At 38.3% G+C, this 16,573-nt stretch overlaps 1 protein-coding gene across 2 annotated transcripts in view; it reads left to right on the forward strand.

The window, feature by feature from the left end:
* Nucleotides 1–16,573, forward strand: part of RABGAP1 (RAB GTPase activating protein 1) — a 67,052-nt gene that overhangs the window by 48,533 nt on the left and 1,946 nt on the right. For both annotated transcript variants that reach the window (XM_027470902.3, XM_027470903.3), the window contains 11 exons: nucleotides 905–979; nucleotides 2,899–3,024; nucleotides 3,638–3,781; nucleotides 5,379–5,420; nucleotides 5,781–5,909; nucleotides 9,515–9,607; nucleotides 10,586–10,696; nucleotides 13,720–13,824; nucleotides 14,298–14,381; nucleotides 15,146–15,217; nucleotides 15,759–15,956. In XM_027470902.3, coding sequence (XP_027326703.1) covers nucleotides 905–979; nucleotides 2,899–3,024; nucleotides 3,638–3,781; nucleotides 5,379–5,420; nucleotides 5,781–5,909; nucleotides 9,515–9,607; nucleotides 10,586–10,696; nucleotides 13,720–13,824; nucleotides 14,298–14,381; nucleotides 15,146–15,217; nucleotides 15,759–15,956 — 1,179 coding nt within the window. The remainder of the gene's footprint in view (nucleotides 1–904; nucleotides 980–2,898; nucleotides 3,025–3,637; nucleotides 3,782–5,378; nucleotides 5,421–5,780; nucleotides 5,910–9,514; nucleotides 9,608–10,585; nucleotides 10,697–13,719; nucleotides 13,825–14,297; nucleotides 14,382–15,145; nucleotides 15,218–15,758; nucleotides 15,957–16,573) is intronic.

Raw genomic sequence — 16,573 nt, forward strand, 5'->3', positions numbered from 1 at the left:
GACCAGTTTGTAATTTCACAAAGATGGGAGACCCCTTCCCTATAGCAGCAGGAAGGCTGCTTATCACAGTGTAGTTGGTTAGAGATGGTGAAAGGAACCTGTAAGTGTGTTTGTGACAGGCCTCCCTGACCAGCACTACTACAGGTAGTTATTCTAACAGAAACATCTGAGTGATTTGAGTGCATCAAACACAGGCAAAATGCAGCCATGAAGAAACGGTAAGAAATCTTAGAGTTTTTATCAGAACAGGGCAAATGTGGATAACTGCCTTTCTATAGATCACAGCTCCACATCAAAAAAAAAAAAAAAAAAAAAAAAAAAGCTGAAATCCAAACAGGGGGTGAAACTTCTCCAAAATTTGACTAATGAACCTGTAGGGTGACATCTGAGACACGCTAGTCTAGCAAAGAGCAAAGATGTTGGGGAAAATACATGGTGGTCTTTAAGACTGGAGATAGCTTTGTTATAAAGCCACAGGCATGCACTGGAGTTGTTTATTAAAAGGCAGAAATTAGCAGCACAAGTGGGCAGCTTGTTGTCTGTGTCTCGACCAGAATATTTTAAGCTTCCAGCACTCCTTCTTTTGTGTTTCTTGTGTTTCTCCATCTTCCACATCTGACCTCCTAACACTCCTGTAGCATCTGGTCAGAGGTAAAAGCACTCGGATAAACAGCTGGAGAGGCTGCAGCAGTCCTGGTGCATTGCTGTAATCAGCCACTGCCACTACGTGCCACGGTTGGATTCCTCACACGGGTTGTCCCCTCATTTCCCCCTCAGTAGATGATGTCTACTGGCACCAGTACACCTCATGAAACTTTCATGGAGCTGTGTTTAATGTAGCATTCATTCTCATTGTGCTTTTAGGTTGAGACAGATATGCTGTAAAATTTGATTCCTTTTTTAGGCCTATTCTGTCTATGATGAAGAGATTGGCTACTGTCAAGGCCAGTCGTTTCTTGCTGCTGTGCTGCTTCTACATGTAAGTGGTGTTTTTTTTTCCAGTTTGTCTTGAGCTTAAGAATAAATATTGCTCCACATGTCTGGGACAGACATTGGTAACTCCCGAACTAGCGGGATTGCAGGCTGCTTATCCACTTAAATGTTGGTCAATAACAATGTGATTTTAGACTGAGAAGAGTAAATTGTTTAAAACTTACTGGGATATTCGTAACAAATGCTGCCTTTATTTGGAGGCATTGTAGGGCTTTGTACTTCTTGGATTTAGAGGTTATTGAAGGATAAAATAGTTTTTATATTTGCTTTGTTAATATACTCAAGAATACTTTTTTTAAACTTAATTGTTGGTAAAAGTGACCTCGGCAGAGTAATATCCTTTAATTGCTTGCGTGTTCAGAAGCCAAGAGATTTATGGTTACTGTAAATCAGAAAAAGTTTTAGATTCACTCATGCTTGGGAAATATGAGAGGATTAGAAATCTGTACAAATTATTTATAGACCGTTCTTTTTTAAAGGAAGGTCTGCTTTTTATCACTGTGTGTATTGCAGCCATGGGCAGTTGAAACTGACCAGTTCCTAAGCCCAGCAGAGCTCTGAGATTTCTTTTCCCAAGTTGATTTTTAGTTGCTACCAGTGAGAACTGAGCATGAAGTCTTCTCTGCAGTTTCCAGTGGAAGGGGATGTCTGATCTTCGGTGTAGTGTTTTCCACAATGTTATGAAGTCGGTGGAGGATGTCAAAGATACTGTAAACTCCATTCTTTTCAAACATTAAGCAAATGACTAAGCAGAGCAACCTTTTAGTTCTTTGTGACTGCAGTCTGAAACATTTGCTTGATGACCAATTAATCCTTTACTGTTGTACTGAATCAGATCAAGAAGGATGATACTTTCTGACTGGAGAGTTGAACCCTTTTACTGAAACATACGTGCTGTCTTTTACCTTTTTCATTGTCTTATGTCCATTTTTTAAATATCCATTGCGTTAGAGAGAGTGGCTGTCAAGAACAGACCATGAGTTATTCCAGAATTCTTTCTTAATAATAATTGTTGCCTGTGGGAATGAAGCTTGCATTAAAAAGGTTGAATTTGAAATAAGTTTCTTTTTATTTGATTCTCTTTGAAATCAGTCCTTGGAGTATGGCTGCTAGGGAAAATAAATATTAAGAAAGTGTTGCAGAGAAGGAGCCCTTCACTACCAGTTTGGCATGTCTCAGCAAAGTTTTCATTTTTAACAGACTCCATCTGCAGATTAATAATAGAATACTTGAGATGGATGTTCTGGCCTTTACAGGAACAAGTGATCGACCTGAAGCCAGCCTTTACTATTACTGAATTTTGATGTTCGGGAGAAATGTCTAAACACTGACAAGCCATGAGGAGTGTTTCTTCAGTTTTTGGCAGGAAAGGGATATTGAACGTTCCCAAACCAATGCTGAGTTGTGATAAATAGAGCTTTTGGTAGCAGTTACTGGTCTCTTGTAATTGTGGCATCTGAAAAATAAACATCAAATGTAATAATGTCATTTAAAAAGGTAAATATATAGTTAAAAATAAGGGGAAGATCCAGTTAAACGTCATCTGATATTGCTTTTTTCTTGGTTACATAGGTGACAGAGTTAGGCTGTTTAAAATCTGTAGGATTCTGACACTATTTGGAAAAAATATGGCAAGAAGCTTCTTTGGTCTCGATGTCTGAAAGAGGTGTTTTCAGTTGGGCATTGGGAGATGGTTCATTCCACAGAATAAGAATGAAGGGCAGTTTCCAATGCTAGGCCTCCTTTTGTGTGTTAATACTCTTGTTTACTTTTAAACTGGTTTGGGCCAGATTAAATAGTAGTAATAATCTGGCATTTTGTAAGAGGGAGGAGAAACAGCAAGGGCAAATGGACCCAGTATGAAAGATTTAAATGCTCTGTGATAAATACGCTTTCCTCTCACAGATGCCTGAAGAGCAAGCTTTCAGTGTTCTGGTCAAAATCATGTTTGATTATGGACTCAGGGAACTTTTCAAACAAAACTTCGAAGATTTGCACTGCAAGTTTTACCAGCTGGAGCGCCTCATGCAGGTAGGTACTCAAACTTGTGTGAACTGAATGGATCAGAACCTGCAATTCGAATGGTTAGCAAAATCAGCCATTTGTTTTACACATGAATGCTGTCTGTAACCTCTTAGTAAGGATGAAGAGTGAAGATTATCCATACTGGAGGTTTTCTGAGACTAGAGAGTGCTGACCTGAGACAGTCGGATAGCACTGGCCGCGTGCAGTAAGTCTGAAGGCAGAGGTGTGTGAGAGCTGGAGTGGCTCTCATACAGACTGTCCTGCCAGTGACTTCTGAGCTCACTGCGGACACGCCGCAGAGTGGCTTTGCAGGGTCAGCACATCTCCTGTCCGGGTTTCTTGCTAGGGTGAGAGCGTGGAGACTGGGCTCACTGTGCATGTAATACAGTGGCCTTTTGAGCATCTGCACTGGGACATGCCTTCAGCATCCTTGGAAGGTTCTTTAACAGGTCATACAGCTGGCTTGTCAGGCATGAGTGGATACAGAGCCTGCCTATCTGCACTGATTGTCACTGTAAGGGCACTACCCAACTTCTATTACTTTGGAATTTTGTCTAATGCTCCAAAATAGTATAAATTAACTTTTTTTTTTTTTTTTTTTTTGTAATATTATTCTTAGGAATACATTCCTGATCTCTATAACCACTTTCTGGACATTAGCCTTGAAGCACACATGTATGCTTCCCAGTGGTTCCTTACATTGTTCACTGCAAAATTCCCTCTCTACATGGTCTTCCATATTATCGACTTACTCTTATGTGAGGTACGTGTTATAATTGGAGGTTTGTACTACTAGTAACTTTTGACAGTTTTTTACTATCTTGGTTCATGTCCTTGTTACTATCTGTTCTTTCAGAGCTAGGCAAGTGATACTTATTTTTATGTAGAAGTGTTACGTTTTTGCAGTGAAAAAGAGATCTCAGCATTTTAAAGGTATGAATTGGGAACATATGTGATTATAATATCCCATTTCATTGAATACTGTTTAATCTGTATGTATAATTCCATACAGTGCTCATGGAATGGAAATTAATTTACAAATATGTGGATGAAAGATTCCAAATTTATTTGGTGGTTAAATTGTATTATAGATGATACCATTTTTTTGTAGAACACTGTTGCAAGAAGGCCATTGCATATAAAATTTCTCAGCTAACTTCTGTGCTGGTAACCTCACAAGCTTGGAGCTCTTTTTCCAGGAGACTTGAAGTCTCCTTATACTTCCCAGCATATAAGGAGGAAAGCAAATTCTTTACTTCGAGGTTTTGCACATAATCATGTTTAAAACAGTATATTTGGTGGTATGTTGGTAAGTAGTGTAGTTTCAGTTGGAGCTTATTAAAATATATGAACAATTCACATTTTGTACTGAAGCATCCCTGAGCTAACTAATGATTTACTTTTATACTTGCTGATTAATATTATTCATGCATTCTTCACCAGATCTGCAGTTGCTGCTGTGAAGTGGCACAGTTTATCTGCATTCCCTACACGGAGGGGTTTCAGCATTCATAAACCTCCTGGTCAATGTTTTTACCCTTTCACTGTTATCTGTCTGCTGCTTGATTTGTCCATGTGCCAATGAAACAGAAAGTAACAGATGGTATCTAGAAAATCAGTTTTATTTGTTTAGAAACACATTTTAAATTCATAAATAGTAAATGTGTTCATAGTGAAGGCTCAGGGGTTTCTTTGTCATTTAGAAAAAATAATTCATTGGGGAAGAGAAAGACAATCTTGAAACAATATCAGCAATGTGTCTCGATTTTTGAAGGTACCACTTAAGTTGCATGCTGCTGTTGACTTTTCATAATTAATTGCTCAATTTAAATAAAACACTTCTAAAAAGTAGTGGCAAAGGTTAGATGATGTAGGACTCTGTCCTAAAGTGATGACTTTCTTTGTCATTAATGACTTTCTTTGTCATTAAAAGAATTATTCCAGGTTTTGAATACCAGAAATTGATGTATTCATGCATATATTGCTGCATATGATTCCAGTATTTTCTGAAGTTGCTATATGAAAACTAAGGGACCTTGAGCTGACCGACTAGTCATTAAAAATAAAGTACAGTGCTCTCATCATTCTGGAGTTTCAAACTACTAAGGAGACAGTAAAACCTGTGCTGAAAGATTGGTTTGCTATCACATAATGGCAATCCAGTAAAATACCTTCCTCATTTTTTGCAAAGTCATTCTCAGGGCCTTTGATTTCATGTAGTACCTGTAGTTACCTACATGTGTAAACTTGTATCCTGGTTTTCAACTTCACAAAAACTAGACGAACAACAAAACCCACCAAATAACTAGAGTTGTAAATACTGAGAAATTAATTTATCTTGTTATTATTTTTCTCTTTAGGGAATAAGTGTTATTTTTAATGTTGCACTGGGATTATTAAAAGTGAGTATCCAATTTTTAAAGTGTTTTATGCTACATCATGCACAGTATCAAAACTTAAGATGTTTATTAAAAACTATTTAATAATAATAATTATTATAATAATATATATATTTAAAGCTAACAACTTCCTGTATTACATATGCTGTTGTGTGGCTTGCTCAGTGCAGCAGGGTGCTTTTGGGGGATGGGGTGGCAGGGAATAGAAGGTTGCAGAAATAGAAACAAACAGAGTTTTTAGAAGGTTAAAAAGTAAATATGTTCTTGGGAGCTTTACAAAACTGTTGTTGCGTTGTCTCTGGGAATTCAGTATTTGTTCAAAATCTGCTTTGCAATTACTGGGTCTTCTGTCCTTGTCTCCAGACTACCAAGGATGATCTGTTACTGACTGACTTTGAAGGGGCATTAAAATTCTTCCGTGTACAGCTGCCCAAGAGATACCGTTCAGAGGAAAATGCAAAGAAGCTGATGGAATTAGCCTGTAATATGAAGGTAAAGATGTGGTGATAGCAATTGTGACTATGTCTTGAATGGGTACAATTTCAGTCTCCATATGTAACTTCACAATTTATTTGTCCAAGTGAAAATAACTGCAGATTTTTTTGCAGTGAAATACAGTAAAGCCCTGAGATTTTCAGTGATAGAGGCCCACATGGAGAAATAAGAGACTGGCTTTCAGAGAGCAATATTTAGTGCTACTAAAATCAGGCTTAAAAACAAACAAACAAAAAACAACACAACAACAACAAAAACGCCACTAATGGCACTAAAATAAAATACTGACATAGCTGCAGTTCTTTTAAGTTCTCGTCTAGTAGTAGGTGCAAAAAGGGTAGTATCTTTAACTGAGAAGAAGGGGGGAGGTTTTATTTAAAATGGAGTATATAATGCACAAACAAAGTGTTATCTTTCAGAGTGTGGCTATTTTTAATTGGGCACACGTGATACTGTAATAAAAAAAATACTGAGAATGGTTAGCCTTATGACTTACAGAACAGAAAACGTGTATCATGGGAAAATATGTCATCTCTGATCCTTCTAGGAGCCTTCTTTTGGACAGAATAGAAGCTAGAGTTCAGTATGTACTGTAGACTGGAGAGATGTTGTCCCAGAAATTTTCTCTCTGTAAATGAATTAATCTCAATAGTTCCTGTTTTCTGAGATAATTTATTCGGAGAGCTCTGTGGGCTTCCTTGCGTGTTTGAATTGCTGAGGTACACCGTGGAGTTCTTTTGTTTGATGTTTTTTGTTACATTTCAGTTGCCCATTAAGCCCTATTTATTAAGTATAACTACATGAAATGAAAGTTCTAGCCTTTGACATTAAGACTTTAGTTATATACATCAAGTATTGCATTATCTTGTAGCTGAAAGTCAATTGCTTTTATAATCAATAATACTCTAGCTAAAGCTTTATATTGGCATTTTGGAATAGGCCCTTAAAATAGAATTTCAGAATGAAGTTACTGTAAGAAATGTATCGTTTCCTCTTTATAGACGGGATAATTGAGTTCTAAAATGGAACTTTGATAATTTATTTTGTATATTTTAAGGAAGCTGTGATTCTTTCTTTATAATTTCACATAGATTAATGTATGGTCAAATATACTGGTATGATTCTTTTTTTTTTGTTTTTATATTTCTTTAAATTCACTGGAGGAATTCTTTTGTAGCGTCAGTTTATAAGTACACATCTTCCCTAGTATGTTAACATTCAAGACATCAAGTAGCGATATTCTCCATAGAATTCAAGTATGTCTTAAATGACACTGGTGTAGAAATTAGGAAATAATTGAGAAGTAAGCAAACTGTTTTAGCTCATCCAAACATTTGATGTTAGCCACAGATTAGACATTGCATATACATCTGGTTAAGATCGTGTAATGGGTGCATTTGCTTTTCATGTTTCCAAATAACTTGTTCCTCTTCCCACTCTGCCAAATTTCCCTTCGTTCTCAGTGCTGTGTGAAGTAGTTAAGGCAAACAGTCAAGGTCGTACACTGCTTTCTTGAGTGCTTCATGTTTTCAGGGGATTAAATGGAAAGTTATGGAGAAAGTGCAGGCTGCACTGCTCTGTGCAGGCTCTGCACAGATGCTGCACACTTCTGTATCTCATCCATGTTTGTTGCCTCTGATTGGAGTGCTGCATGTAATAGCCTTCTTTGACTTAAAATACAAGTCCTTTGCTGTCAGTAGAAATATCCAGCTCTGTGTCTGGAAGTGTTTTTGAGCAGAAAAGGGTCTGATGTCAAAATAAATCATTTATAGGAAGGGAGAAGTAGCTTGGCTAAGGCATTGTGATTACAACAGCATTCTGCTGAAAAGGAGGTCAGTAAATGATGAGCTTGAGACAACACTAATTCCTTAAAGTCACTCCTCAGTGGTGCAGTCAAATGTTAACAGAATTACTGCTGCCTTCTGTGCCCCTGGAGAACTGGTGGGACTCCAGCGTTCGTTTCTGCCTTCCATCACCACACACACCCAAAGGCCTTGCAGACTCCCAGAGCACGGCACCCCCTCGGGCTCCAGAGTCAAGAACCAGTGACAACAGCAAATGTTCTCGTGATCACCTCGCTATTAGTATCTGGAGGCAAAACTGGTTTAATGCACTCAGAAAAGTTGAAGATGAAATCATAGTGGTGTGACTTCCTTCTCTTCCTCTTGCACAGCTGGATGCCTCACTTCAAAGAGCTAACCTTTACACAGCTTGAGGTTTGGTGTATGAAACCCAGCAATTTGGGCAGTGTTTTGGCAGAGCAGTGACATAACCTCCTGAAGTTACTGGCTGTATCGTCAGTAGGGTTAATACTCTCAGTATTTGTCTGGGCTGCTTAGTAAGAATAACTTCTGCGCTTGTGATGGGGCTGGTTGACTCTACTTAGATGGGTTGGCTTCTCCAAAAAAATGTCACCTGAAGTACATTCAGCGAAATGTTTCTGTGCAACTCTCACTAGGGGGAGCCTACCTACCAGTTATCTACAGCTCATTTCAAGTAAGAGTGTTAGTGATTAAAAAAAAAAACAGATAAGGGAAATTAAAGTGTGCTTTCCATTGTCTGCCATTCATGCATGTAAAGTTTGTTTAATATGTTTCTCAGACAAAACCTGTTTTTAAGAGGAACACATATCCATAGCTGTTCAATTTTCTTGGTTTACTAAGATAACAATAAAGGCTCAGCAGCTTTTCTTACTAGCAGTTTAATTTAGATGGGTGCTGCCTTGCTTGTGAAATGCTTGCAGCAGTGTGAGCATAGCCTGTGCTGCTAAACCATGGTGGTGTACAGCGTGCCTGGCTGCGGACCTCTGGAAATACGCTGGTCAGGATCTGTTGTAGATCCCGTGTTCTCTGTCCCTGAAGGACTTGGACAGTGTGCATAAAATACTGAATTTAACACCGCCTTTCTCTCCCCTCTCACAGAAAGGGAAACTGGGATCCTGAGGGAGTCACCTGCCTAGTGTTGTGCAGTTGTTGTCAGAAATGAGAACAGAATTCCTGTCTTCCAAATCCCAGAGCAGCAGGGGACAGAGCATATTTGCTTCTGAGGTGTTGCTGCTTGCCTGAAACACCTAGACAGCTTTAGGACTGGATTGTTTTCTCCTGGGCTTGAGCAGCACTAGCAGAAAAGTCAGCTGAGCCTGCGCTTGCCCTTTCAGCATTTGCAGCCTCATGCAAAGTAAAGCAAACATTTCTGCATGATGATGAATGTCACAGCTGAAAAAACAGCTGAAGAAACCTCGCCATCATGCTAAGTTGGAAATTAAACACACGCTGTGGGCCTCAAAGCAATCTTGTTTTGCTAAGCCACTGTAGTATTTGGAGCATCAAATACATTGTACATTGTACAGTACCAAGGAGAACTTGGGTAGGATGCTCCATGGGATCCCTTTCAACAAATTTTCTGTTTCACAAAACAGTAAGAGAAAGTGATACTTCTGTGATTATAGTGAGTGGAATGGAATAGAATTTTTGACTATGTCTAATGTTAGCTGTGTTTTGTAGAAGGCAGGAGTTGCCCAAAGCTTGTACCATAACCCTTTGTGAATTGTGTGTTCTTTTATTGATGTTCTGGACAGGAACTAATGGGCTGCTTTAATTTAGATTAGCCAGAAGAAGCTGAAGAAATATGAAAAGGAGTATCATACCATGAGAGAGCAGCAAGCTCAACAGGAGGATCCTATAGAAAGATTTGAGGTAATGCCTACCTACTGCAATCTGTTTTAACGCAGAGTACCTGCAAGTTCCTACTTTGGCTTTTTCTTCAAGCTGTTTTCTTTGTTTTGTGACCAGTTTTTGATGTAGCAGGAAAATAGACTACCTGAACATCAAGTACATTTCTTTTTATTGGCAATGTTAATTGTGGCAGGGTTCTTTTGGGCCCAGCTTCTCAGTTAAAAAACGAATAGTGTGAATTTTTATTTGGGCTTGTAGAACTGTTTCACTAGAGCCAGGTTTTGGTACTTAAATAATGTGCTGATTGTGCCAATGTCAGGAACAGAAAGAAAACTCCTAATTGATTATAGCTCTATTTTCCATCGATTATAATCTTTGCCTTTACTCCTCTGCCTGATTTTAAATGATGTATGTTGTGGTAAGTATATAATTTTATAAATATTTGTTTTGCAAAAAAATATAGGAATATATTTTTTATATAATTTTGTGTGCTTATACATTATACCTCAACACGTACATGCGTACATTTATATATTTTAAGCTGAAAAGTTGTATATAAACTTTAACATCTGTCTGTGTGCTGGAAATCGTAGCAGGAGAATATAGAGTGGCCTTCCCAGGACCATCCTCTCTCACCCTTTTCTAGCATGCAAATTTTATTTTCAGCCAAGAAAATCAGTTTTTGTAGGAATCTCCTTGCAAGATATTGATGGCAGAAAGACACCCCTATCATTGCATTCTTCAAAACCAGTTCTCCAAGAAAACAAGTAATAGATGAGCAGTGTTATTTATATATGGTTTCTTTTCAAGGCTAACATTTAATTTATATTAACAATACAGCTAGCAGCTTTTGTCCTCAGTAAATTCAATGCATGTAGAGAGTTCTCTTTCAATACTTGAGATATAAGGTAGCTTTTGGATTCAGCCACAGTAAGCATTGTGTTTTATAGACAAATACCTGGTAAGACTTTTTTCTTGACTTCTTTTTTTTCCCCATAGCGTGAAAACCGTCGTCTGCAAGAAGCAAACATGAGGCTTGAGCAAGAAAATGATGATCTAGCACATGAACTGGTGACCAGCAAGATTGCTCTGCGAAAAGATTTAGACAATGTAAGACTTCTTTTATGCTCCGTAGTGGAGACAAAGTACTGGGCTAATTCCTAGTTGCTCCTCTCATTGAAGGTATCATAGAATGTTTTCACACTTTGTACATTTGCATTTTCTGTTCACAGGACTGATAAATCCTATTCTTTGTTCCTTACGGGATGTATCTTCACTCATGTCTTGCCTTCCGGCTTAGGGATTGCCTTTATGTTTATTTCTGAGACTACTGGGCTACTTGTAGTCCTGTCAGGTCCACAGGCTGAGCAGGTGCAGGTTTTCACATTACATGGTGTGGGGGGGCATGTTTACAGGGTATCTGATATGCTGCAGAATGTGGTGGTATTGATTTGGGTGGGATAGGATTCTTTCCTCCTCCATGTTCCTCGTGCAGAACGGTGATATATAGACCTGTGTCAGATATCCACAAGCAATAGGACTGCTGACTGAAATACTGATTGCTCTGAAAAGCATTCAGTGTAATCTGAGGAAGAAGGCAGGTTCTAAACCTGTACTTGAGTAATTACTTTTCTGCTGTATGTATATTGAAAGAAAGTACGGCAGGAGCCAAGTCTTTGAATTGTTACAAAAAATAATAGCACGTATTCTGTTTTCCTTCAACTGGTATTTTCATGTGTATGATCTCACAGGAGATGGGCTTTTCTAAAGTAGCTAATAAATTTGAAAGTCTGAGTCTGTCTGGCTCTTAGATACCTCAGGCAACTCTGAGAAAGTTACTGTGGTTTGGGTTTGGCTTGTTGAAATCTGCCCATGAAATCTGCCCACTCACTGTCAGTGGTTGTTTCCCATATCAGTAGAGCTCTCAGGAGGAAGCTTCAGGTTTGCTTTGTTGCAGGTTTTGTTTTTTTTAAGCTTGCTCTCCCATTCCCTTCTTTACATATTCATATCTGGGAGAGTTTATCAGGTTATGTTTTTTTACAAGACATGCAGAGGCAGTAAGAGACTGGCATTGTAGTGCACGTAGTAGGCTAGAACACGTTTGGTCTATCTGCTTAGAGACATGAAGAGTTCACGTACTTGGTGTTTGGCATTTTCGTTCTGTACTGAGATATGTACATTTCAGAAATCTCAAAGGAAAATAACTTTCAAAAATCATATAGTGCAGGAGTTGACGGGCTTTAAAGCATTTCAACTTACCTGCTGCAGAGAACATTAAGGTTTCTCACAGTCTCCTGGAAACTTGCTGTTACAAAAATATTCATAGTAAATGTTGATTCTAATGGATGAATGTTGCTCTTAATGAGGTTTGTTTTGTGACTTTCAGGTTTGTTGCATCTACTGCTCTATAATGTTAAATGTGGAATCATAGAAGTATGTTCAATACAGGGTTTTCAGAAAGCATTGCTATGTCCTCTTCCTATTACCTATGCTTTTTTACTTCATTAAAGATAGCTCATAGAAGGCTACACAGACTGCCCAGTAGTTGCACTCAGAGGGTGAACTGCAGCAAATAAAATGTACTGAAGAAGCTTTTTGTATCTGTTTTTAGCAGTTGTTTGTGGCTGCTTCAGTACATGTAACCCAGTTATGCTTTTATATTGATTTGTTGAAGTGGAGAGCTAAGAGAGGAACAAAATTAAGCATAATCTTTGAGATACCTCAGTGGATATATAACAGTGATGCCTTCAAAGATAGTAAACGATTGGTAGCATTCAGGTTATCCCCCAGGAGGAGATAGGTAGGTTGGATCCCACTTTAGGACCCTGATTAATTCTTCTAATTGGAACCTGAAATGGTAAGTTTCATTCTACTAGCCAGATGTCCTGAAAGGAAAGTACCAAAGGACATTGTTTAACACACCTTTTCTAATACATTCATGGTGTGTCTGAAATCTTGCAGCCTAAAAGATCAAAGCAAAGCATTTGGGAATATGAGAATTTCCTTAATAACCTTTGCACTAGACCAGCAAATAGGCTTCATTTTTCTGCTGTTGCTAGACTCTCACCATCCCAGTTATCTTTAACTTTAAAACGGCCTTAAAAACCACGTATAATGAAAGGATATTCTCTTTGCCTTTGCCATCTGTTTTAAAGGATCAGCAGGACTTTAAGGGACTAAAATTCGCTTTCTGATTTTCTTCCTTTGAAAGGAAATGGTACAGCTACTCTCTGAACATTTTATATATCAGTTGAGTTATTGATCTATTTTTATGTAGAATTCGTACACCTGTTGGGAAGTACTGAGCTGCCGTGTATAAGACTGGAAAAAGATGTCTTACTTTGCAGAGGTAGTTTTGCGTGACTTATGAAGAGCACAAGATTTTTCAGCTATACAGCTTTATTACAAAAAAAGTTAAGAAATAAAAAATGTATGCTTTCTGGTGGGACATCTCTTTTCTTAGAGGAGTCTGACATTTATTTTGGCAGCTAAATTTTTTCATGCATTTTCTGGGTGACATTAAGGTGGTATCAAATCCATTGGTAGGCATCAGAGAGGTGTGTCTTTAATGTTATAGAGACATTTTTCATGAATTCTGTTTGCATTACAAGTTTGGATGCTTGCAAATTGAACTTAGGTCTAAGCTGATTATAGTTGTTTATTGATCTTGCACATTATGAGCTGTTTTGTACCTTTCATTGTCTTCAAAATGTATTGGTCAGCTTCCAGCTTGGATGAGAAAACAAAGCTTAATTCTGTAATCGGATTTCTTTGGAGCAAGCCCTACTCCAGTTTTACTAAAAATAATCACTGAATTCAGGAGAGGCTTTTGGGGTGATGGAGTATAGTGGTGTACTCTGTTAATTATAATTTATTGCTGCTTTGCCATTGTAGATGGTACTTTTTCAGAAAAATAATTACAATTAAATGTTTATTAATTTATGATTAAAGTAAAACAACACCACAATAATCCAGCTATTGTTATTAGTAACAATGAACAGACTTTTATTAATAAGAATTAAAAGACTGTTTTCTTAGTTGTGCCCTAATGGAGCCTCCGCCCATGGCTGCCTCACAGCATCAGCACAGCAAGAAAGCATCTCTTTAGTGCTGTAAACTTCTCTGTGTTTCAGGCGGAGGAGAAGGCAGATGCTCTGAATAAGGAACTGCTAATGACCAAGCAGAAGCTGATTGATGCAGAAGAAGAAAAGCGGCGCTTAGAAGAAGAATCAGCTCAGGTTAGGGGCATTTCTGTCATTTTCACATTTCTGTGCAGTACAGAGAGAGGGGGAAAAAAAGTGACAAGCGTGGGCAGAGCGTAATGTTCGAAGTCATGTTTGTGCCTCTTCTGTAGTGTAAAGGACGTCAGCAAAGCAGAATTCTTTGCTTTCCTGTCAGGTGCTTCATAGAGTAGTGAATTTTTAACTTGAATTTGCGAAGGCGCAGACTGTGCCAGAGATTGCTGCACAGAGAGGAAGCATAGGACTTCACCTGTCAGTACATTTAATACTTTCTTCTCTAAAATAGTTATTTTTCTAGCAATGAGAGCCACCAAAGTCCAGCTTTTCCCTGTTCCCATGTAGGTGAGATAGATCCTTTTTCCCTGTAGAGTACTGCCCTGTGCAAAAAGTATTGAGGTTAAGGAGAAGGAGAAAATACCAATCATTTATTTTTTCAGTTTGTCACAAACCTTTTACCTTTTTTCCTACAGCTGAAGGAAATGTGTCGTAGGGAACTAGATAAAGCAGAGTCAGAGATCAAAAAGAACAGCTCTATTATTGGTGACTACAAACAGGTAAGCACAATTTAAAGATTATGTGTTTGGCAATCTAATCCCAAGACTTTCTCATGCACATTAGGAGACTTCTTTGCCATGCATTCAAGGAGACGTTTTATCTATTTTAAGCAGGAAACTTGCTCTTGCTTTGTGTTTATTTTGCTGAGATAGTGATAGCCAGTTCTGTTTACCCCTGACATAGGTATTTGTAGATCACCAGTCACCACTGCCTCGGTGACAGCCTAACATTGTTCAAGTTGGTTCTCATATATCAAAGTTGTACCTTATTATAAAAGCTCTCCAATCTTCACTTCTTCAATCAGGTGGTAATTGCAGTTAAGAAGAAAAAAAAGATGTCTTTTTTTCTTTTCAAAGTTTTTGCTTTAGAATTCAAGCACCTGATCATCAGGTATCAGGGGAGTGAATTCGTGCATCTTTTTATTTTTTTAGACTTTTTCTTTGTACTGTTTGTGTGTCTTGGCTGGTGCCTTTTGTCCCAAAGACAGTAAGAAGAGCCATGCTTTTCCTAATCTTTTTGGATTCCTTTGGCAAGGCCAAACAGAAGGCCAATAACTTATGTTGAAACTGCACCTTTTCCTATAGGCATAGGAGAATATGTATAGAATGAGACAACTTAATGTAGTATCCCAATTTTCCGGATGTTTCTCGGAGCCCTCAAACAATCCATATTAACATTCTTGTAGCACTTACCTGTGCTTTAGCATTCATCTTGGAGAAAATGTACATTTATAAATGATCTGGTAACATAATTTTGCTTTCAGATTTGTTCTCAGCTGAGTGAGCGACTGGAAAAGCAACAAACAGCAAATAAAGCTGAAATTGAGAAAATACGGGTAAGAGACCAGATAGAACCACAGTCTGCATTGTTTAAATCTTTTAGCCAAATCATAAACAGAAAGCATATAATTTGTCATTACTAAAATGATGGTTGAAAGAGCATTCATTGTTGACTTACAGTTTTGGAAATAAGATTATGAGGGGGAGATCTTGGAGGAGGGATGGACAGCTGTCATCTTTCTCCAATGCTGTATTGGTTACATTTTCATGCTGTGCAGTAATAAATGTTAATTGTTCTGAGGGGTCTTTTTTTTAAATTTAATTTTATTTATTTTTTATTGGAGGAGATTGCTCTGGCTATCTTTTCCAGAACCCACTATCTTAGCCAGTTTTACCAAAAATACAGCAGTGTTTGTACAGCCCACAGATCTGGGCATGGCTGGAACCTACTTGGTTGTGCTCCCTGGTAGTTAAGAGTTTGCAGGCCATTGGTGGTCCCTTGCATTGTGCTGCTCTGCCAGAGTAGAGGCAGGAAAAGGCTGTGATAATATCGTCAGTGCTTCAGTACAAGCATTCACAATCAGGTATTTACTTTAGCAAAAAGTGGATGACTGTGAACATTGCCGGGAGTTCTTCAATAAAGAAGGCCGTGTGAAGGTTGCTAGTTCAGCAAAGGATGGTTCAGATGAGGACACAGATGAGGAGAAGGAAATGCTGAAAAACCAGCTGAGGGAGATGGAGCTTGAGCTGGCGCAGACCAAATTGCAGCTTGTGGAAGCAGAATGTAAAATACAGGTAATACTTTGGGGGTTCATTCTGTAGTGTGTATGGTGCGTCTGCATTCCTAGAAAAGTGTGTTTGTTGAGAGGGGTTGGAATAGATCCTCTTGGTTGAAACTGTAACCTGCTGTTTCCTGTATGGCTTATTTAACCAAACATTGTCTGAAACCTGGTGTATGCAGATAAAATAATTGAAATTGCATGAGCTGTATTTACCAGCTACCACAACTTCCAGACATTTGCCTGGCTGCAGTGCAGTACTTACTGACTGACCTTCTGCAACTTCTTGGACAAAATCCAAGTTCTGACAAACTACTGAACCATGCATTTCTTTATCTCACAATGTTAAATGAAGAGCTAATGTGACAAATGCTAGACATATTTCTTAAAACATGATTGAAAAGCACTCCAGGTATTTGAGGTACTAGTGTAAAATATGACAATGTTGTTCTTTTAGCCTAAAACTGGTATGTTAGTGCTTCTTCACAGAAACTTAAAAATTAGTCTGTAGAACATCCACTTTTTGTGGGAACACCTCCTTCTCAGATAGAAAGTATTAATGGATTTACATGTACTAAAGAAGGCTGCATGTTCCACTGTGGGCAATGACAAATGCTTGTTTTGCTTTTCAAA

The sequence above is a fragment of the Anas platyrhynchos genome, chromosome 18 (assembly GCF_047663525.1).
Source record: "Anas platyrhynchos isolate ZD024472 breed Pekin duck chromosome 18, IASCAAS_PekinDuck_T2T, whole genome shotgun sequence".
Classification (NCBI taxonomy): domain Eukaryota; kingdom Metazoa; phylum Chordata; class Aves; order Anseriformes; family Anatidae; genus Anas; species Anas platyrhynchos.